Source organism: Symphodus melops (assembly GCF_947650265.1).
Source record: "Symphodus melops genome assembly, chromosome: 10".
Taxonomy (NCBI): domain Eukaryota; kingdom Metazoa; phylum Chordata; class Actinopteri; order Labriformes; family Labridae; genus Symphodus; species Symphodus melops.
This window is the reverse complement of record NC_136700.1, coordinates 8035217-8060219: the sequence shown is the minus strand read 5'-3', so window position 1 is coordinate 8060219 and position 25003 is coordinate 8035217. Positions and strand designations below refer to the sequence as shown.

General features: G+C 40.6%; 3 protein-coding genes across 3 annotated transcripts; 1 reads left to right on the top strand and 2 right to left on the bottom strand.

The window, feature by feature from the left end:
• Positions 1 to 2513: 2513 nt before the first annotated feature.
• Positions 2514 to 6344, bottom strand: socs9 (suppressor of cytokine signaling 9). Its single transcript, XM_079353756.1, has 2 exons — positions 6161 to 6344; positions 2514 to 4554 (listed from the first exon to the last, which is right to left on the bottom strand). The coding sequence occupies exon 2, from the start codon at positions 4391 to 4393 to the stop codon at positions 2762 to 2764; it is 1632 nt and encodes a 543-aa protein (XP_079209882.1). The 5' UTR covers positions 4394 to 4554; positions 6161 to 6344; the 3' UTR covers positions 2514 to 2761.
• Positions 6345 to 6441: 97 nt separating this feature from the next.
• Positions 6442 to 20601, bottom strand: samd4b (sterile alpha motif domain containing 4B). The gene is made up of 13 exons (XM_079353755.1): positions 20278 to 20601; positions 18367 to 18892; positions 17753 to 18223; positions 17341 to 17583; positions 17078 to 17187; positions 16664 to 16750; positions 15367 to 15658; positions 15061 to 15146; positions 14742 to 14857; positions 14315 to 14513; positions 13718 to 13844; positions 10414 to 10497; positions 6442 to 9349 (listed from the first exon to the last, which is right to left on the bottom strand). Exons 2-13 carry the CDS (start codon positions 18560 to 18562, stop codon positions 9321 to 9323), a joined length of 2040 nt encoding a protein of 679 aa, XP_079209881.1. The 5' UTR covers positions 18563 to 18892; positions 20278 to 20601; the 3' UTR covers positions 6442 to 9320.
• Positions 19518 to 25001, top strand: gmfg (glia maturation factor, gamma). The gene is made up of 8 exons (XM_079353758.1): positions 19518 to 20264; positions 22818 to 22972; positions 23437 to 23533; positions 23655 to 23704; positions 23785 to 23836; positions 23978 to 24058; positions 24237 to 24310; positions 24693 to 25001. Exons 2-8 carry the CDS (start codon positions 22970 to 22972, stop codon positions 24762 to 24764), a joined length of 429 nt encoding a protein of 142 aa, XP_079209884.1. The 5' UTR covers positions 19518 to 20264; positions 22818 to 22969; the 3' UTR covers positions 24765 to 25001.
• The last annotated feature ends 2 nt before the right edge of the window (positions 25002 to 25003 follow it).

The following is a 25003-nucleotide window of genomic DNA, read 5'->3' as shown; positions in this document are numbered from 1 at the left end:
AAATAGATTTTTGATTTACAACCAAGTATAATTTTTAACTATTTTTGTATCAACATTTTTTTAAACAATATTTTATGATCATTTTATATTTGTGCACAAATATATAATATAATACATTTTTGAGATTTGATGATGAATTCAGACCTATAGTGGTTGAGCCTATTTTTCACACAGAGATATCTGCTCTATTCCCTCCTAGTTCCATATTGAATTAGACTTTCTTTTTCATGAATTGTATACTTGTGTAAACAGTACGAATGTAACTTCATCTACTGTCTCATAAAACCTTTTAGGTTACCCAAACAAGAATAAATTGTTGATTGGAAAAGCACTGCCTGAACCAATAATTACTTCCAAATTACTCTATCCCATAAATTACAGGTACATATTAGCTCTTTATGATGAGGGAATTTGAAAACTTTGGGAGATGTAAAATGAATTGTTTAAAAATCCAGAACAGACATTTATCATTGGATCTCTTCTGCCAGGGAGAGAAGATTGCAGAGCAGAGTACTCTGCTGGGAAATACAAACACCTTGAGCTGCCAAGAGGCTGAAATTGCTTGTGTAGAGGCGCCATAGTGTTGTCCACAATTGTGTATGCATGACAGGTCAAATGTCCTCCAACACAGTAAATCTTTTTTTCATAGTTAAGATTTTATAGTGACTTAATGAAGTATACAAAGGTCAAAGGTCCTGACATTGTGTTCTAAATGCTGCCTTTAATGCTGCCTAGGAAGTGCAGTTTAAATTACGGCAGCTTCATTAACGGATGAGTGCTTGTCATGGATGATTTGCATCCTGCATATCAAATCGCCCATCTCAAGGAGAAAACAGCATCACAGCGATTCCGAGGATGATCTGGGATCCATTGGCCATGCTTTCCCATTAACACCGGAACGGTTGTCTTTTGCAATTATTACTTAGCGAATACAACAATTAGCAGTGCCGTCTCTCTTGTGTGGATTCATTAATACAAAATGCTGTTCACACACACAGCAGCAAATGACCCAAGTGCATCTATTTACAGTGAGTCTAAGAGTCAGCCTGAGTCAATTGAAGTCTGTTAAGCATTAGGTGCGTGTGTTGAATTTGCACATTTAAACATGCCATTTAAGAGAATTCAGAGTCAGATGCACCATTTACACTGTCAATACATAGAACCTTTTAATTGAAGTCAATAATGTCTTTCTAGTTTAAAATTAAATGCTTATTGCATTTAATTTAAAAATCTGGAGAGATGCTGTAATGAGTCTCAGCAACGTCAGCTGCCTTCTGCCAAGTACAGTGTTCATATTGATTGTGCAAGGTGAAATCTCAAGTTAACCTGCCAGAACAGCACACATATTTTTCTTATTAGTTTTATGAAGCATTTCTTCTTCTAGAGAAGGGATTACGGCTACATCATACAGTATATTCCACATCAGGTACGAGTGACTCAGTGTAAACATTTCTTAATCTTAAGAAGTGTCAGCCAAAAAGAAATAGGGGATTAATGAAATGTTCAGTGACCTGACACAGTGGCAGGTGAGGAAAAAAAGAAAAAAACCTAAAAGGAAACGTGGTTTCTTTGGGTGTTATCTCAGGACGGATTCCTCTTCAGAGAGCTTGTAGATTTGGTCTGTGACTGAATTATCACGCTGCAGAAAAAAAAAGGCTCAAAACCTCTTTTCGGATTCTTTGAGCCAATTCAGAGTGATCAGCGTTACTGACTGTGATCAATTTGTTACTGAACAGCTTGAATCGATTCGACACCTCTTTAAACTATGCACTGCAAGTAACGCAGCAAAAAGATCATTCCTTTAAGGATGTCGGTCTTTACGTCACAATTACATGTCAAGAACCAAATTAAAACCTTCATAGTAAGAGGGACTACATTTAGAAGAGCAAAACAAGGTCTACAAATGTTCTATAATCCTTTGCATTTTGGTGACACAGCTTCTTTACCTACTGCTGACAAGCTCCTAAAAGTCGCATTTGATCTTCTAAATCAAGACTAGCTGATTCCTCTGGCAGTGACTGCATGCATGTTAATCTCACAGGTGAAACCACAGATTGATAATAAAGGGGGAAACAAAGCAGCTGAAGGATGTAGAATCTGAGCACTAGACATCCCATTCTTTAAAACTGAGCACTGAACTCTCATGTGCACATTTAATCAAACGTCGACGTGTGAGAAATACAGTTTCCATACCGGTGGAAGCCTTCTCCCTATTTTATTAATAAGAACAGGTAGCATCTGCACCCACCTCTCACCCTTTGTAATCAGCTCTGACTCAGTGCGGGAACATATGATTAATACCGCAGACGTGCAGCACTTCCACACCTCAGTAGCAAGACGAAAAACACAGTCAGTGTGTGTTCCACCTTCTCAGCACGTGACTGATTAACAACTCTATTATAATCATCTCGATTCAAGCTGGGACTCCCCCCCCCCCCACCCCACGCTGATTGAGTCACACTTGAGCACGCAGTTGATGTGTGAGGGTGATTCTGTGCACACAAAAAAAAACATCTCGATAAGTTGGTTTAATTTGAGCTTAAAAAAACTTTTAGTTTACAAGGTAAGTGAAATTACAAGGTGTCACATCATTGGAGTGTAGTACAATTGATAAACAGATACAGCAAGAATTAAATAAATAAGAACAGTGCAGTGTGGGTTAGTTTCAGCCAGATACGAATGAAGAACACGAGTGTCCAGTTCAGGGAGTGTTGTATATGTATTTAGTCTTTTCTTTTAGTCTATATTTTTTTGTGGTTTGTCATTCCCACCAGGTGTCCATTCGTCGTACTCGGACTCTCTGCTTATAGTGGTATTCTTTCAAGTGCTTTTTCAAAGCATTCGGAATGGGAAGCATGTTAATGCCATCGTAGGTGGTGCAGCTGCTTATGGCCGCTCTGCACATGTGCTGAAGGGTGAAAGGCTGTGTGCGGTGGATGGGGTTGGACAGCAGCGGCTCAAAGAACATGCAGGAGTTAGGGTCCTTGTAGTGCTCCAGCAATCCCGTTACTGTGGGGGCGTGGAAGACGCTGGGGTCGTGGACGTCGAAGCTGAAGTTGTGGTTCCACTGTTCGATGCGAGCGTGCAGCGAGCGGCCGTAGCGGCGGAAGCTGACGGAGAAAAGGTAGTCTTCTTGGGCCGAGTCGCGCAGAAGGAATGTGCCTTCCGGTTTCCCCTCCAGCAGTGTCTCGGCCTCGTATCGATCCATGACCCCCCAGTAACACGGGAGGTTGGTGATCTGCAGCAGGTCTGGCACTAAACAATGAATGTAATCGATTTGGGTGTGGATGCGGTAGCTGTCGGGGGATTTTTGATTCTCCGTCTGAGGAAGTGTGGCTCTGGAAGGGATGCTGGTCACTGTAACCTCTGGGTCGACCAGAGGGTCCGAAATAGAATCACAAGCGTGGACAGAGGCGGAGGCGGAGGCCGTGGCCACCACCTCATCCAGAGTGTCCAAACAACTCTGCAGTAGGAGCTGGTGCTGCTGCTGTCTTTGGAGGAGAATCTGCTGTTGTTGATGAGCAGATGCTCTTTCAGCCTCAGCTAACTCATTCATACCGTGTGCCAGCTTCGGGCCGTGCTTGTAGAGCGGGTTTATTTGGGCCGTCACTTCAAACGTGTGGATCTCTGCATTGGGTGGTGGCTCGACACCTTGCTCGATGCTGATGCGCCTGCGCTCTCGCAACCTGTCGTCTACGTCCTCCACCACAGTGGCCATGGCCGAGGAAGGAGCACTGCACACTACTGCAGAATCCAGCATGGGGGGCTGGGTGATGGGGGCTGTGTGTTGCTTGATGAGATACCACTTCTGAGCCAGCTCTGAGCCTACAGGGAAAGGGCAGTCGTCCAACATCAACTCACTAAGATGGATTTTACGCCTGGAGGATGCACAGATAGTTGGCGATGGAAGAGGTTGTGGAGGTTGCACGGGTGCGGTCGCACTGTGGGACTTTATAGGGAAGCACTGCCCCATGGCGTCCTGGATTTTTTGACGGAGAGTGCGACTGCTGCTTGAACCTCTTCCCTCACCTTCACTGTGTGCCGGCGAGTCTGCAGCAGAGCTTACAGGTCCTGGCCTGGCTGTTACCCGCTCTTGTCCGAGTAATGAGGCAGCTACTTCTAAACCCTGCCATCGCCAGTTCTCCCTCAGAGGAGAGGAAGACGTTTGATCCTTGGCCTCAAGGTCACTCAACAGTTCTCCATACTCAAAGCCATCACTGACGGGCCTCTCTGCAACTGGTTCATGGGAAGTGAGGCCTTTCTTCTTCCCCTTTCCACCTTTCCTTCCACTGCCAGCATCGCGTCTCTCCTCTGACCGGCTCTGTCTCACCTTTGGCCGGGCTCCCCTTTCTCGGTCTTTCCCTCGGCTCCCTGATTCCTTTATCAGTGACATGTTGGATTAAGTGGTGAACCGACAAAAGTTTTGCCACTCCAGGGAATTTCTAAGGGATGACTTGTAACTGCAGTTAGCTTCTGGCAAGAACTTTCCCATCCACATGTTTTGAGTCAGACGTCAATGTCCATGCATTATTGACTCTGAGCTTTAAGAAAACCCTGTAAAACAAAATGGAAGTATTATTTTAAGCCAGCTGTTAACATGTAAGGAAAAATATCACCATGTTACCAAAACTGATACAAACTGTACTGGCCCAGATTTCATCTCAACAAAGGGGGTTTTGTAGAACTTTTTTGTTTAAGTGTTTTTGTCAGAGCTACAACTCACAAAGGTGGTTTTTTTTTTATTCTTGTATTATTTTCCTGATGAGTACAACAATATTTTACACCAATTCAATATCTTAAATCCAGTACGGAACTGTAATGACATAATATTAAAAATAATAATTATTACTATTATCTAACAGTCTATAAAAACGAGACTTTGTGCTTTGAAGCGTGTCTTACAGAACTCTCTCGTCCCCACATATAGAAAAAGAAATATGAGGCGTTGGGGAAAACAACTAGGTTCAAACAGATGTGGCTACCACATCACACTTTTAAGAGAAATGACAACTCAATAACCTTCAATTATATGAAATATTTGTTGTCATATATTTTTCTAACACGTTGTATTTGTACAAAGGGATAATCATAAGAACTTGTCAATTAGAGAATGCCTCCACACTGTTTTTGTCTTTTTGGGTTTATTTTTCCCCACTTACATGAGTAGGGAGAGGCAGGGGAGGAAGGTACTGTTCGTGTTTATAATCCTTTAAATGTTGCGACTGTTCAGAAAGAAATAGACTACAAAGTAAACCAATATCCTTTTAGAAAACACGAAGTTAAAACGATGAGAAATTAACAAACATTTGAAAAGCTACCCCTACTTTTGCTATAACAAATAGCTTAATTGATCAATGTTCAATAAGGTTGTTGCTGATTGTCAATGCCAGACATTTTGACTTGTAATAAGTTAAGATGAAACACATAAGCAGTTTGTATTTGTAACATACAAGAAGAAAAACAAACGGGTTACTTGGTGATCTAGCTTTGGGAAAATAGAAAACTCATTGTTTTTATGTCTTTTAATCTGTATGCTGCCTGTTTTCAAAATACTGAACTGACAACACTTCACGTGCATATTTGATGTGTTCAAACCATATGCCACCCCTTGACAGTGACTTTGTTATATGTTCTCTGCTAACAACCCCTAAAGTGTGAGGTCTTTTATAACTTTTCTATTGCTAAAGTTGATATAAAACAAAATGAGTGACCTCCCAGAAAGCGGTTTAGAAAACTTGTGATTTTCAAAATAAAACCAAGACTTTAATGACAATGAAAACCTCTTCTTGTCCTTAAATAGATGAGGGATGGGTTTGTCTTGACTCTCTATAATCACTTCAAATATCATCAAGAGGAGAAATATCTGAACTTTTCCCCATATAACAGTTTCTGTGTTTGTTAACAGAAGTAAAATCCTGAAATGTATCTACTAAACAAGACATATCAATCATTTAATGTAACATATCAGGCACTGATATTATACTTGGCTCCCCAGCTAATATCGTTTAGCGAGCAGCTGTTTATGGTTGGTAGGCTACGTTAGCATGGCAGTTAGCTCTATGCTAACTTGGGCACTGTTTACTGCAGGAGTAAAGGTTAAATTATATTTATGACATCTTGAATGTGTTTGTCGCAACTATAACAGAAAATATGAACATACCTACGCGGTTGTTATTAATTTTCCTGACGAAAGAGCGCTCCTTTCCGCTTAAACAAACTAATGACGGTAACAAAAAAGGTGGCTAAGCTCACATTAGCTCAATACTGCTAAAACAACCCGGAAGTAAAAGTTATTGAGTCATATCCCCGGAAATGTCGGCAAATGAAGGATGTCAGTAACAAGACGGATAGCCTACCATACATGTGACAGTTGAGTAGTATAGCTGATAAAAGTTATTCATTATGTGCGACAAAGAAAACAGACACAAACACAGACCACAGTTGAAATTGCAAAAAGAACTGAACCTCTTTTATTGGGACCGTCAATGGACGAACGCTGCACACTTCTGACCATTCACACGAGTGACAGTAAAAAAGTACAGAGTAAGCATGGGATGCAAAAAGTCTCATAAAATATTAGAAAATGTCAGGGGATTCATGAAAATTAAATATAAATTGTACAAGAGAGATATATGCAATGTAGCCTGCAAGTTGGCTACATTGATTCAATAATAAAGCCTGGCAGGGTCAATGACATGATCTGTGGACCACTTGGTAGAAGTCTCCTTTTGACACAGGCTCTGTACCTCCTAGTCGATGCTTGCTATGTGAAAATGCACAAGGCTGAAATTATGAAGTGCATTCCCCCTTCCACAACTCATTACATGCATCACTGGAATGTAAACATGGAGTAAACATATTCCTTGGCCTGTTATTAGTGTTCAGTTTACTCATAATCACAAATTGTGGCTCAGATAAGCATTGTCACCCCCTGCTGCATCTTCATTATGCATAGACACTTGCAGAAATGTTGCTGCACTGTACCTTCGTGTCTATATGCTGTGAAATACAAAGGCTGTCCGAAGCTACAGAGGCCATGAGAAGGATAATCTGAGCCATTTGTAACATAACACAATTGATATACAGTAGTGAACAGTGAAACAGAAAGCCAAGTCTTAAAGTTGTCAGCATTGTTAACTCACAGAAGTCCTTTTTGGGCATAAGTGTGATGCATTTAGTAAGTCAGATCTATCCAAGAGCCTGCTCTGAAGAAATCCATGACTAGAATACTACTGAAGACATTTAATTCGGCATTTTGAGGATGCTGAAGCTGTGCATTTCAGGCACCACATGAACAGTTTATCAGGACATGACAGCTAATGGTTCTATCACAAGGCCAGGGAAGCTATTCTCTCTTTTCGCTGCGTGACTAGAAAAGCAGGCGTTACATGCCTCATACAGTTAACCACAGGGGGTAGAAGGCTTTTGTATTTAGGCTCTACCCAGCCAGCTCATGTGCGAGAAGGCGTCAGTTGTCTAATGTGTTACATAGTGAGATAATTAAGAATTCATGACATCACATAACATGAAATGGGCATTATCCCAGAGAGATGTAAACAGTGACATTTAGGCGATATAAACATACAACATGAGTTGCAAGATTTTTTTTCTTCTCTCTGGCTGTTGGTGACTCTATCTACAACAGTGCTGTATTAGTGTGGCAAAAAACATGCGATTATAGAAAATAAGCATAATTTATCAATATCAAGGGAGAGTAAAAAATACAATTGAAAAAAGATATCTGTAAATAACCATCTTTACGAAACAGACTTCCTATGGCTCTGCTGAAATAAAATGTGAATGGTTATCCCTGCCTTATGATGCAACCAAAAGTGATCCAAAAGTTAAGACCATATTTCACATACATGCACCTCCGCTCTGCCACATTCAAAGGCAGAGGCTGTGTAAGACAGTTTGGGATTAAACACTGATACCACATGATAATGTTAGGGTTCTGAGACTGAAACACATTGAGACACAAACAGAAAAATATGGACATCGTTAAGCACCTTGAAAATCATGATTCATCAAATCGTCATGCTGGCCATTTGAGAAGAAAAGGGCACTGTGAGGGCTTTGCGCTGCGCTCCAGATTATTTATAACAGGATCAAGCTTCATTTTCCAGAGCCAATCATCAGGGGGCCAGAGGGCTGAGATGGGTTTCATTTAGTTTTCTCACCCAGCATTAAAGTGTAAATTGAAAACACTGGCCCCTCCTCGCTTTTGTCAATTCTGTATCAAATCAGCTCTTGCACAGTACAAACTCAAACTCAGCCTTTATTTACCCCTCGGGGGATTTCTCGGCACAACATGAGATTCATCATCATTTATGTAGTTGGGTATAAAATAACAGAGACACATTGCAGCTGGCATAAATTCTTTGAACTGCTGTTCTTTAAAAATATCATACCATTCTGTTGCATTTCACTGCAAATATCCATCTCAAAATAACAATAGCACAACTCTTCTCTTTGGCTTTGTAGAAGTTTGGAGGACAGTTGCTTCTACTTTGATTATGTGTTCTGGGAAACCAACCGAGACAAGGGGTTTGGTTGGATTACAAGCTTTTCCTAAATCCTCTTGGACCTCTTTGCCTCTAAAAAAAATGTTCTCGAGAGAGAATAAAAAAAAAAAAAAAAAAAAAAAAAAAAAAAAAAAAAGAACAGAGGAAAGCTTTTTCGAAGTTTCAACCAACACAAGCCCTCTCTAGTGGAACAATTTGAGCGGTTAGAAGAGTGTATGGCTATCAGTATATCCAAAGCTGTCTTCAAGAGGAAACTCAGTGAGTTCACCCCAGGGCCAATTACAGTTTGATAGCTAATGGAGATAATTTCACGAAAGTGCCTTACTTCAGCCTGGAAATATTCTGAGTCTACCCACAATGGTTGCTGGGGCTGTGACTGTCAGTATGTTGTGGGAGGAAGCCTTTCTCCGAGGCAGGAGGAAAAGAAGAGTAAACTAACAAGGCAGAACCTCTTTAAGACAGCACCAATCCACCGTTTTTCTCTCAGACCACGGCAAACTGAGCCTCTGCACATCTTGTCACAGTCCTGCATGTGACAAGGAGCAGTTAGCTTTTTGTCTTCTCTGCCCTGCAATATAATAATCTTCTGTATTCAATTTTTTTTAATAAACTTAGTTGTATATAATAAAGTACAAAAATATTAGAGAACATATACACAGTTTGTTTTGTCATTTTGTAGTGACTGCTTTGCCTGGTTTTCTTAAGCATACGTATATCTTTGTGCTGGGTGACGAGGAACTTGACAGGCCTCAACTGAAGGCTGTTTCTCATTTTCTTCTTTTTTTTTCTCATTTTTCATATTGTTGATGTCCGATCTGTTCCATCTGAGGAGGAGATAAGAATTAACCATGTTTGAACAAATAAACAGACATAAACAGTAAAATACAAGCTTCTTTTTTTTCTTGTTTCTCACAGTAGAACAGGTTATTGATGCCCCTTTTATGTGTCCTCTTGTTTTCTACATTTGCTGCATTCTTTCTTTGCCTTCTTTTAGAGCACCTGCCATCGAGCAAAGCATTTCTTACGTTTATTAGGCGATTATAAGGATATGCAGCAACTCCTTTTCAGAAAGTTGAGAAAATACAACTAACTGCTGGAGTAAGGCGTTGTAAAATGCTCAGTCGCTACAGTCTCAAAAAAACGCTGCACGTCAGTCCCGTCTCTATGACAACAGTCAGTTGACAATGGCCGCCTGAAGGCCAACACGGCGCCCTTACTTTTTACTGCATGTTTTTTTTATTTTTTAATTAAGTTTATTTCCAGATCAGATACGGAGCGAAGAGGATGCGGGTACAACAAACGATCTGTAGGCGGCAAAACATCATGGAAAACTCATAAATTAGCAAAATATTGTCTGCGAACGTCAACAGCGCCTTTTTTGAAAAGCTGCTCATTCTCTCCAGCTGGCCACACGCTCTCTCTCTCTCTCCTCATTGAAACGCTGGGTGGACATGGGGCCTGACTCGGTAAAAAATGATCACAATCACACAATTCTCGGGACACAGCAACAAAAAACAAAAAAAAGCCAATGAGCTTCAAACTCCACACTATGATGCTAATGTTGACAATCAGGCACACAGTACGATCCGATGTGTTTGTTTTTTGCCTTTTGTATAATTTAGATGGTATTAAATATTAACATACAAATATGCCTAATGAATGATGAATAATAAACAGAGCAGACTTGGGTCTCTGTTTGCCTATTGGAAAGTGTGAATGAACTTATTGTGATGCCGTTCTTTCCTGAGAGAAACAACTCGCTAATAAAAATCCTTCCTCTCTTTGCATAGTTGGAAAATATTATGGGCTGTTGTCGTTGACTTGGTGTTATCTGTGTGAGGTTTGACAGCCACAGTGTGTTTATCACAGGGCTGTTAAGGACACGTACCCCCTAAGGCATGCTCCGTCATACTGAGGCACAGTGACTCCAGCGTGGGGTTGATCTCCAGGTCGGCACCTGGAACTTGGCATTCTGAGGGAACAGGGACACACAGGTTCAGACTACGAGAACAACAAGGGATCAAGACTGCAATTCAGTTTAGAAATGCAGCAGCTACAGCTACTTAAAAAAAAAAAAACAACAAAAATCTCCCAGAAAACATTACATTTTTTATTTGTTTTTAATGTCATTTTAAATATTGAATGTTTGACGGAACAGAACCAAGCTGATCAAATCAAACTCGGTACTTTTTTTAAATCCATGATTTTGTACAAACTGAATTTCTGTTTGCATATTTCAAACTTAATTGCCGTTCTGTGTTAGGGGGAGAGGGGACGAGGCATCGCTTTCTCTCTCAGAAATTTCTTCCAGTTTCCCCGTCGTTTTTTCACCGATATGATTCAGGGCTCTCAGAGAAGATGGTGTAGTAAGCGGTGCAGACAGTAAAGCCCTCAGAGGCGAATGTTTGAGTTGTGATTTTGTGCTCTGAAAATAAAACATGACTTGACTTTTCTCACATTTCCTTAAAACAAATACAGAGCCAGAAAAGATTAGACTCAAGCCCCTGTGCAACAAATTCATTTGCACAGTGTGACATGATGCTTTGTGATGTAAATGTGGTCTGTCTCAGCACATGAGTGGGTGAGCCGGTTGACAACTGAAGTGAGTAGGGATATAATCATGGGTGGACAGAGCTTGCTTCAGTATTTCTCACAGACGCGGATGTGATCAGAGGCGGTCTCTAAAGACACACTTGAGTTGTGATCTGGTCTCCGGAGTTAGGTCAGACATGTTGCTTTACTAATCTTCAGAAGAACAGAGGGAGGCTTAGTTTAAAAACGACACCTGTGATCACCAGCTGAGGATCCACGTTGTCTTCATTCTGAACCACCAGGAAAGACACTCAGTTAAACGTGTAACTTGTGTAACTCTTGTCTCCTCTTTATTAGGGAACACGTATTTAGAGTAGTCGTCACAAATAAACTCCTTAGGTTTTTTTTTTATTTTTTTTTTTATAAATGGTATTATTTCTTCACAAAACAAGAAATAATTTTTGGATTCTTTTTCTTCTTTATAATTGCCTGTTAGAATAAACAAAAACAAAAAACATGACATAGGGTTTAACTTCGCAGGAAGATTTTTCGCATCAAATTTCAAGGGAAGGTTCAAAATGGTTCAAGATAAGCAACTTCTAAAACGTCTCTTTCAACAGTTTTTTTTTAATTTGTATATTCTCAATAACACAATTAATCTGATGAATTGGGGTGGTTTGTTGTATTTTTTGGGAGTGCGGTTACATAGCGGAGCACCCAGATGGTTAAAAAGCCGGTGTATTTGCCACATGGCAGTGACATACCTCATTAAATCCAGGCCATAGACCTGTGTTGCGTGTTACACCTAGTGGTCACTGTCTGCTTCTGTTCTGCCAAAACTAAATATAAAGTATTCACAAAGGCCAAAATGATCATAAACCCAAACAACACCTAGCTGACAAGGTGTAGGAAAGCATGTTGAGGGGTTGTGAGACGTGTCAGTTTGAGTAAGTGAAGCATGGCTTGAAGAGAAAGGTGTAATAAACACATGTCAGCCTATCAGAAGCACCTCAGTGGTTGGATTACATCATTGTCCTCAACCACTGCTCGCAGTCACAGCTTTGCCTTTAACAGCAGCACTGGATGGCAGCAGCTATGGGATGTTGAAACATAACCGAGTTTGAATGCATGTTCTGCTTCATTTAGGACGGAGTTTACACACTGCTCACACTGAAGATAAGATAAGACTTTAATGAGCCTCAGAGGGGACATTCGGGTGATGCAGCAGCACAAAGACAGAAGAAGTAGGTAATACAAATAAAAATAAAAATAAAAAAAAATCTTTAAGGGGGTCGCACCAACTCAGAAAGCTCCAATGTGGGCATACAACTTAAATGTTACACCTTATTTTAAGTAGGATTTAACGAGAGGTATTTTCAGGCATTAGCCTCTTTGGATACAGTGAGACAATGTGAGACAATGTCCGAACAATTACTGCATTAAGAAAAGAGCTTTCACTGATTGACCACTTTAAGTTCAATTGTAATTTCAGAAACAACCTATCACATGTTAACTTCGGGTTACGGTTTGAGTTTACACCACCAACTGAAGACAGAACTTATACATAGCAACAGGCCAGCAATACTAGCCAAGTACTGAATCCCCTTTATTCTGTTTGGGTTTTGAAATAGATTTGACTGAATATGAGACTCATTATTAATTTAGTTATGGTGTTGTGAAGGTCAAGGTTCACATTTAAAATGAAATAAACTTTTTTTTTTTTTTTAAACTATGTTACACTTCTACCAAAACTGGTAGTGTAAGCATTACCTACTCTGATACTGCCTAAAATACCGTATTCCTCAGTGGTAAGTTTCTTCATCAATGCAAGAATCTTAAGCACTAATACAGATTCCCACCCCCCAAAAAATAACTGATTCCAGCTCATATATTACACTGTGTCTTTAACACTGTGTATATCAACTCTTCTGTTATGGCCAGTAGTTTTAGAAGCCGTTAGAAAGAGACAAAGCTGTCGAGGTTAAAACTCAAAACACTGCTTGCTCGCTTCATACATCTGTTGAAGTGATCGACTTTTGGCTTTAACACGGAATGCTCTATTATGCAAATGTCTTGTTGATGACAACTCGCTTTATAAAATGACAGAACCATCATGGATGAATTTGCAGTGCTGCTGTGTGGCATCTGGCACACGAGAGCAGGCGACTGAAAGGTTAAGTATATGGTAAGAGGTGACAGATTGTTTACCACAACATGCCGCTAAGCTGTCTTGTTATATTGTCCTTGGCACAGACGGAAAGCAGCTTACTGTTCTGGCGCCTGACCAAGTGGCATCTCTGTCTTTCTCTCTCTCTCTTTTTTTTTTTTTTTTTTAAGTGGTGTAAAAAATAAACTGTGGTGCTTATGTTGCTCACAAAACCCACTGACAGGGTGGCAGTTGTCACTTCCATAAAATCTCTATTGGAAATTCTATTGAAAATGCCCAGTTAAGCATAACAAAAATACATAATATATCATTCAAAACGCAATTCAAAAAAGGAATAAAAATTCTGATGCAGCAAAACGTAAAAAACACCAGTGATGTAAAACGTAATCTGGAGGTTAAGAGGGAAGTCAGATTAAGGAACGCAGACAGAGTAGATCTGTAGGCTGCTGAGTACAATCATGAAGAATAGAAGAGGCTTGACCTCATACAATACCTTGCTGCTGGAACATGAGCATGGTTTGTGGGGAAGTGTGGACAGGGAGTGAGTGGGTTCGCTGCACAGAGCTGCGACTCTGACTTGGCATGCTGTTACTGCCCCCGGGGTTGGCAAACCACAGGCTCTACAAAGGAAAACACAAGTTCTCATTACGGATATGCCACTCATCCTGAGAGGGGAGAGAGCGCGGTTTGCTTATCATTCAGCTAAGTCAGTCAACAGAAACTCTTCAAGCGATGAGAATGGATCAATTCATATCCAATTTGGATACCTTACCATTGTTTGTTCGGTCTTGGGTATGCTGCTTAAACGGCCAAAGTGTCCCGTTTTAACTTGTTTTCCATTCGTAACAAATGTCTAATGATGTGTGTTCAGGTTTTTTGTCTTACATGTTGATACTTTCAGAGTCAACCCAAAACTTGTGCGATATCAAAGTCTTGAAACAGGAAGTGTCTTCTATCATCTTTGACTAGTCACTCAAGTTTTGTAGAGTCAGCTTTTGGGACAACATTTGTTCCCTTCAATTCAAATCCTTGAATCACCAAAATGAGAAAATGTAAGATTATTGATAAATATATGAACAGCAGGACCAACCTGTCTACCCTGGCCAGCCAGTGCAGGACTGGTGAGTGTGTGTCTTGGAGATGCTCCCCCGATTCCACCAGGACTTAGAAGACCCATTCGCCCAGCTGGAAGTCCACGGGGGGTCATCTGGAACTGCCTTGTGCCCCGCCGCGCTACCCCTCCACTCACAGAGCCTGCTGTGGGAAGGGAGTTGGACCCATATGTCCAGCTGGAGAGAAAAATACAAAAACAAATAAAGCACACTCACTGTTACTATTAAAGAAATGTATGTTTCCTTTTCTCATTTAAACAAGGAAGAGAGAGTGACACTGAAGACGGGAAGGTAAAGAGAATCAAAGTAAAACATTACACAGTTAGGAGGAAAACGGGGAGAGTGCAACATTGGGCTGTTTTGACAGCGGCCTCGCGAAAAGAGGCAGATCAAAGGAAGCCTCACCCTTTCTGTCGATACACAGGCATGTCCAGCATCGCTTTCCGAGGGAACAGGCGGAGGAGTTTGAGGACCTGCTGCTTCCAGGACACCAGCCTTTTCTTGTGGGTTTCTGTGAAAGCCTGACACAGGCGAGAAGGCAGCAGAAGAAACGTGGCGTCAGCTTTCGAAGTGCACGAAAAGGTGTTCAGCAGACGCACGTGGAATGATGAATTTGAAAGAGACGATCAAGCTTCTTTCAGGAGAAAAACTATGGATTCTCCTTTATTAACATCCAGCCATCATCTATGGCACTTTTTCCACACATGAGGGTTCGAGTTCTCACCTCATGTGTCAGACACTTCTCAATGAGCTGAAGGTAACAGCTGATATTTTCCTCATCTGGTCTGGAAACTAGCAGCTGGGTGCACACTGAAACAAAAATAATATACCGAGGTTATACGAGTCTTCTTCAGAGAAATGGATTTTTTAAAAAGTATATAAATACAGAGAGGGTAGACAATGCCTTTATACAAATACAATTCTAAAACAATGCAATGTATTTTAATGCATTTTTAAGAAGATCTATGCTGTTTGTTTTATATGCGTTAAACCTATTTCAATCAGGGAAACTCTTCTTAGTAGCTCTTACCTTTCCCCATGACACGGGTGAACTGTCCTGCAATGTCGCCGTCTGAGATGGGTGTGACTGAAGAGTCTCCATCACAGGGTGGTGGGTTGTGAGTCTGGAAGCCCTCTGAAGCTGGCTCTTTGTCTGCGCCTGTTTTTGCTGCTTCTGACGGGGACGTGGCTGCGTCCGAGATGGCGGCTGTGTCTGAGGCCGTCTGCGTCACACTCACTGAGCTGTAGGCCTTGATGGGTGTGATGATGATCTGTTGCAGCTCTTGGAGAGCGTTACGCAGGTTTCCCCCTTCCAAAATATCCTGTCAAGAGATGGTTTAAGGCTGTTGTTATGGGGTGGCGCGGGAAACTGGTTTTACAAGCAGTAGGTTTAAATGTTATAATTTAAATATTTTAGGTGAAAAAAAAAAAAAAAAAGTGTTAAGACTCTGTTTTGTTTCAACGCCAAGAAGTACAGCAGGTATTCCTTAAAGAAACAAAAGAAGTTCACACTAAAGAGGACGGCTAACCAAATGTTTTCCAGCTTTGGTGAAACTTTTGGAACAATGACAGAAATACTGAAGGTCTGTCATTTCTACCTATACGAAAACTGAGGACGATCCAGTGTTGCATTACGCTAACGCAGGGAAGCACAAAAGTATATAACAGCCATGACTGACTCCATCTTGGTTAGTGTTGCATCAAATCCATCCTTATTATTATGATCACCTGCTGCCATCTCCCCTGACGTATTTGATTACTGTCAAGTGAATACACATTTAAAGTTAAAGTCCAGGACCAGAAGAAATGTTTGAGCGAAAGGCAAAAAAACCTGTTTTTTTTAATATACCGGTATATACTTTTTATTTGATAGTCTAAAAACCTGTAAATTTTGTTTAGTTCAATGAGTGTCAAGTAAAAGTTTTGTTCATACGTCATTTGATCTGCAAAATTGCTCCGTTCATATTTGCTCGTTTGCAGCTAAGGGATACTGTGTTGTAGCGTGCTCCACTGTTTCAGCTGGAGAAAAAAAAATAAACATGATAAGTGAGGGTCATGGGGTGTGGATTTCTCTCCATGTGCCTGGAAGAATCTTCTCTATATAACATATAATTGTTTTATAATCTGTTTTGTTTTCAAAATCAAACGCTTTTAAGTGGTTCAGATTTCTGAATCGTCAGAAATACTCAAATTAAGATGAGTGGCAAAAAACATGGCATGACGGACTTTTTAAGACCTCTTTAAAAAACGACAGGAACAGGGAGGCTCGACTGACTCATCGTTATTTTTTTCCCATGACAAAACTGACATCGAGCAATCTGAAATACCTTTTCTAAAGACTTGAGCACACACTGCCTCTCTCGCAGCTTTTGGATACTCAAGGCAATCTTGTGCCGTGCTCCTTTGGTGACGTTCTGGGAGAAAGGAGAGACAGAAAGATACAATACTGCACAAGACAAAGGACAGTTGTTTCTTGTGGGAACAGTTTGCAATTTCTACAGTGACTAAATATCAAAGCTAATCACCATTTGTTTCATTAAAGCCACGAGGCTGACACCGGATCACACTATTTGTATGTGTGACTGGCTCAATGTAACTGCAGGGTGTGTTGCTTAATTTCATGCCTCATTGAGAGTTGATGTATCATCAAGGTTTGGGGACAGTAATATTCACAAATGAAAAGGAGGGTGGAATAATCAAAGCCCAGTCACAGTGTGTGTAAAAGAGATGCTTAAAAAAACCTGTGACTCCAGGTGCTGCTCTGTGAGAATCATCATCTCCTCATAGGTCATCTGGGAGAAGAGTGATGCATATTTATGAAGGCGGAGACTCTTCAACCATGCGGGGACATCTAAAACAAATACCCACAGAGGGACGAAAAAAAAAACAAAAAAAAAAGATGTCACATCTCGGCTTATGTAGCCACAGCTGTTAGCAGAGCACACCTTTTACCCGAGCCAAATGTGGAGAATGCAATCGGCTCAGTGAGGGAATGAACCCTGACCTTTCATGCCACTGCCGTCCTCCTGGAACGTGTTGCGACTGGAGCCCTGGTCTTCCGTCTGCTCGCTACCCGAGGATGCTACGCTGCTCTGCGGTGAGAGGGGTGCGTGATCGGTGGAAATGAAATTCTGCCGACCCCCTGCGTCATCCTGGCATATCCAATCGGAGCCACAAGCCTGGGGACTGGAAGGAATGATAGACATGACCTTCTTCAGAGGGCTGGGCTGCAGCTGCCCACCCACACCTGGTATGGGAAACAACAGATTCATGAGGAACAGAAAACTAGATTACTCACTCACTATAAAAGAAGAAGTTCATGTTGAAAAGGCTTATGGAAATGTAAACCATTTGTACAATGCATGGATTATAGCCACAGTGGCCCCTTTTCTCGTCATGATAATGCTAAACATCACCTGTGTTATTGCTGTTGATGGGAGAGGACATCCCGACTGGGAAGGACATGTGTCCGTTCTGGCCAGCCGGAGACGTGCTGGATGAAGGGGACTTTTCGTGCCAGGCGTGGCCAGGATCCAGACCTTCAGCAGAGCTTGGCCATTCATCTGAGCCCTGGCGAGGGTGATAGGGGCTAGATGGGGCCCTCGGTGCATAGCCACTGGATAGGTGCTCCTCCAGGTGGTTCAGCCACATGGCCAGAGAGGTGCGGTCATCCAGTGTGGTGGCAGGGTGGATGAGCGCGTAGGACAGCAGCTGCCTGCTTTCCTCCACAAACAGGCTACTCTCAATCGTGTGACTCAACACCTTCTGCAGCAGCTTCATGTACTCACATTTGGCCTCGCTGTTGCGTGGCTGCAGCAGAGGCAGATGGGACAGCAGCAAGGACACAACCTTCTCCTTTGGCTCCTGATGCCACTGGCTGACAATTGCTAAAGCAGACAAAGATAAGAAGAACAACATTTGAATTTTTCTATTTTGCTTCTTTGTTAAGCTTACTCTTTTATACTACAAGGAATGTTAAAATAGCCGTGCTGAATAATCAGATATTAAATAAAATTCAACACTCGCCTACCTGCATTGTTGGCTTCAGCTTCCAGGATGTGGATTTCTGTGCAGTCTGCCAGCCAGTGCTCGAGGCAGATGTGTAAAAAGCGAGCCTGGGTGCGGGAAACCCTCTTCAGGAGGGACAACAGTGCCACCGTCTGTTCACACTCATTCCAGCCCTTGAACCAATCTGTCAGGATACCCACCTGGTCTCGGAACATCATGGCGCGTCTCCTGGCTAAGGAGACCAGGAATGTTAGGACAAGAAGGTTCTACTGCAACGACTGCTCTCTCAGACACAGTCAGGATGAGTCCAACCCCGCACAGCGGGGTCGTATTTGCAACAGTCCTGGGATCCCCTCAGACTGGACCGAGGGGCCCTCACATGGTTCAGCTCCAAGAGGAACTGCAGACAGACGCGCTGCTTGGATTGTCAGGAATATATCTCGGGAAGTGATGCTGAGAGATTCTGTCAACTGTATGTGGTAATGACTCAAGCAAGAATCTTTTTTTTTTTTTCACTCCGGCATGTTTGGGCTTACATCATCCGCAACCTATTAATAAAGAACAGAGAAAACCAAAGATCATCATTCACCAACAAAAAAACCAACAACTTTTATGACAAGTAATTGATAGCAATACTACTGAATTAGAATACAAACTGTGTTTTAGTTCCTTACAAAGTTAAAACAATTGACTTGTATTACTTGAATATGAGGACAAAAACAGATGCACCCAAAAAATCTGATATACAACTGTAAAAGTCATAACTGGAACTGTAGGAGTCTTATATAAGGTCACACTTCCTTCATAGGGACTCATGTCAATCATGCTTGCTTTATTCATATAATTATAAATAGCACAAGTCACTCACTAAAGGTGTGCCAAAAACAAAAGGTATGAGCCATGTAGGTAACGCTGGAACCAATGCATTGGCCTGTCCTGTATTTACAGCAGCTAATAATAGTGCACTAAAACGCTGCTGTAAAAGTGGAAAACAAAATAAACCAACAAGAGTCATGCTACATGACAAAAGTGCACTACCAACACTTCAACATGATAGATAGATAGATAGATAGATAGATAGATAGATAGATAGATAGATAGATAGATAGATAGACCCCTATATGACTAAGAGTCAACAAATCTGATAGATAGACTCATACTTGTATAAAGACATAATATGAACATGCATGTGTTATTTAATTGAGCCCATTGCATAGCCATTAGCCTGTTAGCTTGACATTGTGATAAAATGCAGACACAGCAGGCTGTGGCGTTTTCAAAACGAAACAAACGTATTAAGATACTAAATACCTCGATTTAGCAAGCAAAAAATAGAAATAAAAAACCAAACACTTGATCACATTGACCGAGGCCTCGTTAGAGATGGAGCGAGCTGCTGTGTTGAACACAGTCAGTCACAGTAAAGGACTGTCGTTACACTGTGTCTAAAAGTAATTATATTTCATACACAACTCACTATACACATGAGCTACCAGCAAAGCAGATAAACGACTTGTCTCATGACTGTTTCATCACAGTCTTAGATTTAATCCATCGACACAGAGGCCATATCGAGGGCTTGTCCAACAGATGTCGCCACTTTTGGCCGTGTATAAATGCTACGAAACAGTGAATCAATTTCAACGCGATTGTCTTGACAAAGCGTCAGACTTACTTAATACTGAATAAAGCTTTATTTAGACAAACACCAGCTTGCTCGGCCTAAAGCTAGCCGGTGAGAGGGGAGTCGGGGTTTGTATTGTTTTTTTCGTTGCTGCCCCTTTTTTCTCTTTCGTACTTCAATCTTTGCGCCGCGAACAGGGAGGTTAAAATCCGTTTAAAAAAAAGAAAACATAGTCTGTCGCTAGTAGTCTAGATGAAGTTAAGTGAGTTGCGCTGAACAATATAAAAAGCCAAAAGGTTTGTTGTTTACCTTTGTCAGTTGTCACTGGGTAGCGGGTTAGGCTAAAGTGCTACAGCATAGCTAGCCCGACGGTAGGGTAGGGACAGCTAAGTGCTAGCGCTAGCTTCTCAGCTAGCAAGTGTTGCTAATAGATGCAATAACGTAAGCTGAGCTGAAAGAAGGTAGATTTCGATCCCATACGAGGTGTCCTTAATTATATTCCTGTGCGGCGACAAGCCCCAATACTATGTCAAAAATGTATGTACAAAAATGTTTATTGCAGTGCAGAAAATGAAGAGAGTACGCCTGGAGAAATCTACTTCGATTTTGAGTTGACGTACGACGTGTGTACAACGTCATACGTCAGGAAGGCACGTAGAGTTTTGTTCAACCCTCTGTTTTATTCATTCAGAAGGTATCTATCTATCTATCTATCTATCTATCTATCTATCTATCTATCTATCTATCTATCTATCTATCTATCTATCTATCTATCTATCTATCTATCTATCTATCTATCTATCTAAAAATTTTATCATTAATAAGAAGGTTGTCTACTTTTATTTTTGGGAAACAGATTCATTATATTCATTGTATATTCCTAAATGTAATGTTTCTCAATTATTTTTGCATCCTAGAAAAACTTTTCATTATAAAGGTGAAATTTCACATCCATGAAAGTACCTTTTCCAGCAGGCCCTTATTTTAATGATTTACTTTAATGAATTGCAGAAATACATAAAAGACATTCAACACTCACAAAAGTCCTCAGCCTTGAAGACTCATAAACATAAAATGCTTTTCCTTATTTACCCATTCCTATCTTCTCCTTTTCGTCTAGTTTCGGCTAGTTTCATATACTCTTTGTTGACTGTGGCATGTGGTTTTGTTCGTGAATTTAAATTTGCCATTATAACATTGTCAATGTTTACAATAAAGAGCCAAAAAATCTCAGCAAGGCTTTCTCTGCCCTGAGCTTGCCAAAAATAGTTTTGCAAGTACAACAGAAAATGCACTCACTCAATAGTTTAAAAAAAAAGTATTTTGGTAAGAACAAGTGTGTGTTTATTTTTGACAGCAATATCACTTTTTTCATGGTGGGGGCTTTCCTTTTCAAAATGGCATGTTGGTGGGGCTCCAATGAAAGTTGAAAACCAGAATAGATGATAACCTGCTAACTGATTATTCGATAAGTGAGGTATACCAAAATGTCTCCCTTTTATTTTCCCACTGGGAAGGCCCTTTCATTTTTGCCTAACCCTAAGTTTTGTCATTTCTCACATTTATTGAGTAAATGCTGCTTTTTGAGAAAATGGAATAAATAAAATGTTTTCTTTATTGTTTACTCAGAGGAAAGGGGATTGTACCACATACTGTAGCATTAATAGCAAACCACATTCTTTATGGAGTAGGAATAACTAGTGTTGAAGAAAAGGGTGATCAATTGGGTAACTTTAGGACATAGGCAAAGTCTTGTATAATAACAAACGGCAGCAGCTTAACAGGATAGTGAAGAAAGCAAGCAGAATCATTTGGGCCCCGGCCCCTCTCCCCTGCTGGAGGCTCAGATCTGTTCTCCCAAGGCATTCAGCATCATAAAGGACCCCCACCATCCATCTGACAAACCCATCTCCCTCCTACCATCAAAACATTCCTGCTAAATCCGACAGAATGCTCAACAGTTTCTTTTCCACAGGCTGTCAGGACCATAAACAGATGGAGCAGTGCTGCACTTGGCATTTAAATTCACTACATGGTAGACACAAGCTGAATGACTGTGGTGCTAACTAGGCTGCCTGTTTAACTTCTTGTCTTTTTTTATTGGAGTTCTTTACACTACTTTTAGAACTGATTTCATTCCATACGAGATTATTAGGCATGTATTTGTCTATATGTTACAGCATTGAAAATAAAACAATACAATGCCATGTATTCAGATACATGAAAGAACTGACATATAAACAGAATCTTGAATATTTTATAATAAGTAGCAAACAAAGTTGAATTTTACGGATGTCAAGATTAGATTTAACACTGCTTTACATTGGTCTTAATGCAATGCAATGTATTCACTCAGAGAACAACCTGCCCCTCCAGTTTCAGTAAAGAAATTTGTGGAATGTGACTTAGGCGGAGCCATTTTAAGTTTGACATGTAAGAAGTCATCTGTAACACAGTCGTAAGAGATCCATAGGGTTGTTCCTGCCACAATAAAACAATTGAATACAGCCTGTCATACTGTGACAAACGACTTGCAATGTAACAATTATATAAAGTTATTTTTTTCATTTGTGGATTTGCTACTTGACAATATTACAACATCTTTTCAAACTCTGCCAGTTTCCATTCAATGTCCTTTCCTGTTTATTAAGGAGAAGTGAAAGTACCTCTAATAATTTTAGTCATGGTGATTGACAGACATGGTAACATAGAGCTAGTTAGAGCATATGGTCAAACAGCTTGTATTCACAGATTTATTTAGATTTTTTCCCCCCTTGATGGGCAGAATGTTTTAGACTTGGCGTGCTCACTGTAGTCATCTTGTGTTTTTTCTTTTTATTTTGCAACAGGAAGCGGCAATGAAGCATGCATTAGTTTTGCGACCGCCCTCCCCTTAACATCTAAAGGAGGATCTTAACAAACGGGAGTAACTGTCAGCCAAACTGTTTCAGCCAAACAGCGTCACCTTGAACACAAGAAGACAGAAAAGGATCCTTTGAGAATGGTAGGTAAAGCTGATGCAATTGCTAGAAATATTTTGCTTTTTTGATGAAATGTACTGCATTAGATAGACTGTCATTCAAATATATATATATGTGTGTGTATATAAATTGCTTACTTACACTTGTGACACAAGTCTACCATCCCCCGTGCTCTACCAGACAGGAAACTACATTCTTACATGTTGCGGCAAAAACATTTCCTGCCCTCAATATGTCAGAAGAGTGTCATGAATGTTTAATGCATCCATGCAAGCTTGATAGAGACCTCAACATCTAAACAGAATGAGCAGACTTCTACTACCCCCTCCACCCCCCTTTTTTTTGTTTTGTTTTGTTATTTCTATTCAGTCGACCATTTCCAATGGCTTTATCAAAAGCAAAGATATACCAGGATGTGTTATTCACATTTCTTAAAGTTTCAAAATAGGAGATTTCTTTTTCCCTAAAAATAAATGTCGTTTTGCAGTCGAGCTCTCTGGTCGTATGTGAGGTGGATGAAAGTCTGAAAGAGAAACTGGAAAAGTTCAGATTTCGAAAAGAGACCAACAATGCTGCCATATTAAGTGAGTATCACATTTATTTGAGTTATAGTGACACATTTGTAACTTTATAAAGACACATTCTTATCCAGCATGTTAAATAATGTAGCTCAGAAGAAGATCTTTCACATTTTGTCTTTCATAGTGAAAATAGACATGGTGAAACAGCTTGTTATCCTCGAGGAGGAGTATGAGGCAAGTCGAATCTTATATTCCTTCATGTATTTAGATTCATTCTGCATTACAAGCCACTGAAACACAACTCTGTCTTTCAGGACATCTCACTGGATGACTTGAGAAATGAACTTCCAGAGCGGCAACCCAGATATCCTGACTGAATCTCTTCACAAGATTGGCAAATTCACTAAATGTGTAGAGACAAACTTATCTTCCAATGTTGTGCATAGATGCCATGAGAAATGGTCTTCACTCTTGTAAAAGTTGACCTTCCTTGACAGCAGAGCACATTTATTGCCTACAGCTACAAATACGTCCACACAGATGGCAGGGTGTCTTACCCGCTTTGTTTCATATACTCCAGTCCAATGGGTAAGTCGATACAGTGCAACAGTCATCAGCGGGCTCATTATGTTACTTCTGCCATTGTACTGATATGAAATCAATCTTATGTTGATGCATTTCATAAACCGTGTGTTCTTTAGAGGAACTGTTAAGATGTGCATGATTGCCAAATTGAAGAATAACTTGAGAAAATGTGATTAAACAGGATGTAAGCCGGAGCAGCAGATGATGTATGCAGGCAGCAAGAACCAGCTGGTCCAAGCTGCACAGCTCACCAAGGTAAAAAAAAAAAAAAAAAACGTACACCAGTTTATCTTAACTCTTGTTCAATGCTGAGGAATCATGTTTAGTATTTTATCCCCACACAACACTTAAGATATTGATATTCTTTTGGAGACCTTCAATGATACATGTAACATGTACTTTCATATATTAAATATTCAGCAGTTGAGAATTATGTGATGGAGAAAATCCTATTTCAGTATTTTCAGAATTAACTGGCAGCCTGTTAAGCAGGATATTCATACCTTGAAATGCGTTTGTTTTGATTCCTCTTAAGAATGTATAAACCGCCAGATTAGATCTGAAGGAGTAAGCATCTCTACACTCGAGATGTCACGTTGTTCCGATTCTGATTTCGACACTTTCTTTCACTCTTGAGGTCTTTGAAACGAGAAGTGCTGATGAGTTGTCAGAGGAATGGCTCAAGGATCAGCTGGCATTCTTCCGCTAAATCTCAATCCGAGAGATCTCCATGACTTCCAGTCTTTCCCTTCAGGAAACCTGGCTGTATACGTGATAAACTCTGTAAGAATAGTGTTTTTGTCTTTCTTTTGCATGCAATAGTGATTAACTGTAATTAGTATTAGAATGGAGTGCAGACGGTCCAGTATATCTCAAGGTGAATGTAAAATTGGATGCTACAACTTTGTGGTTCTTCACTTCATTACAAATAAAAGAACAAAAAAGCTG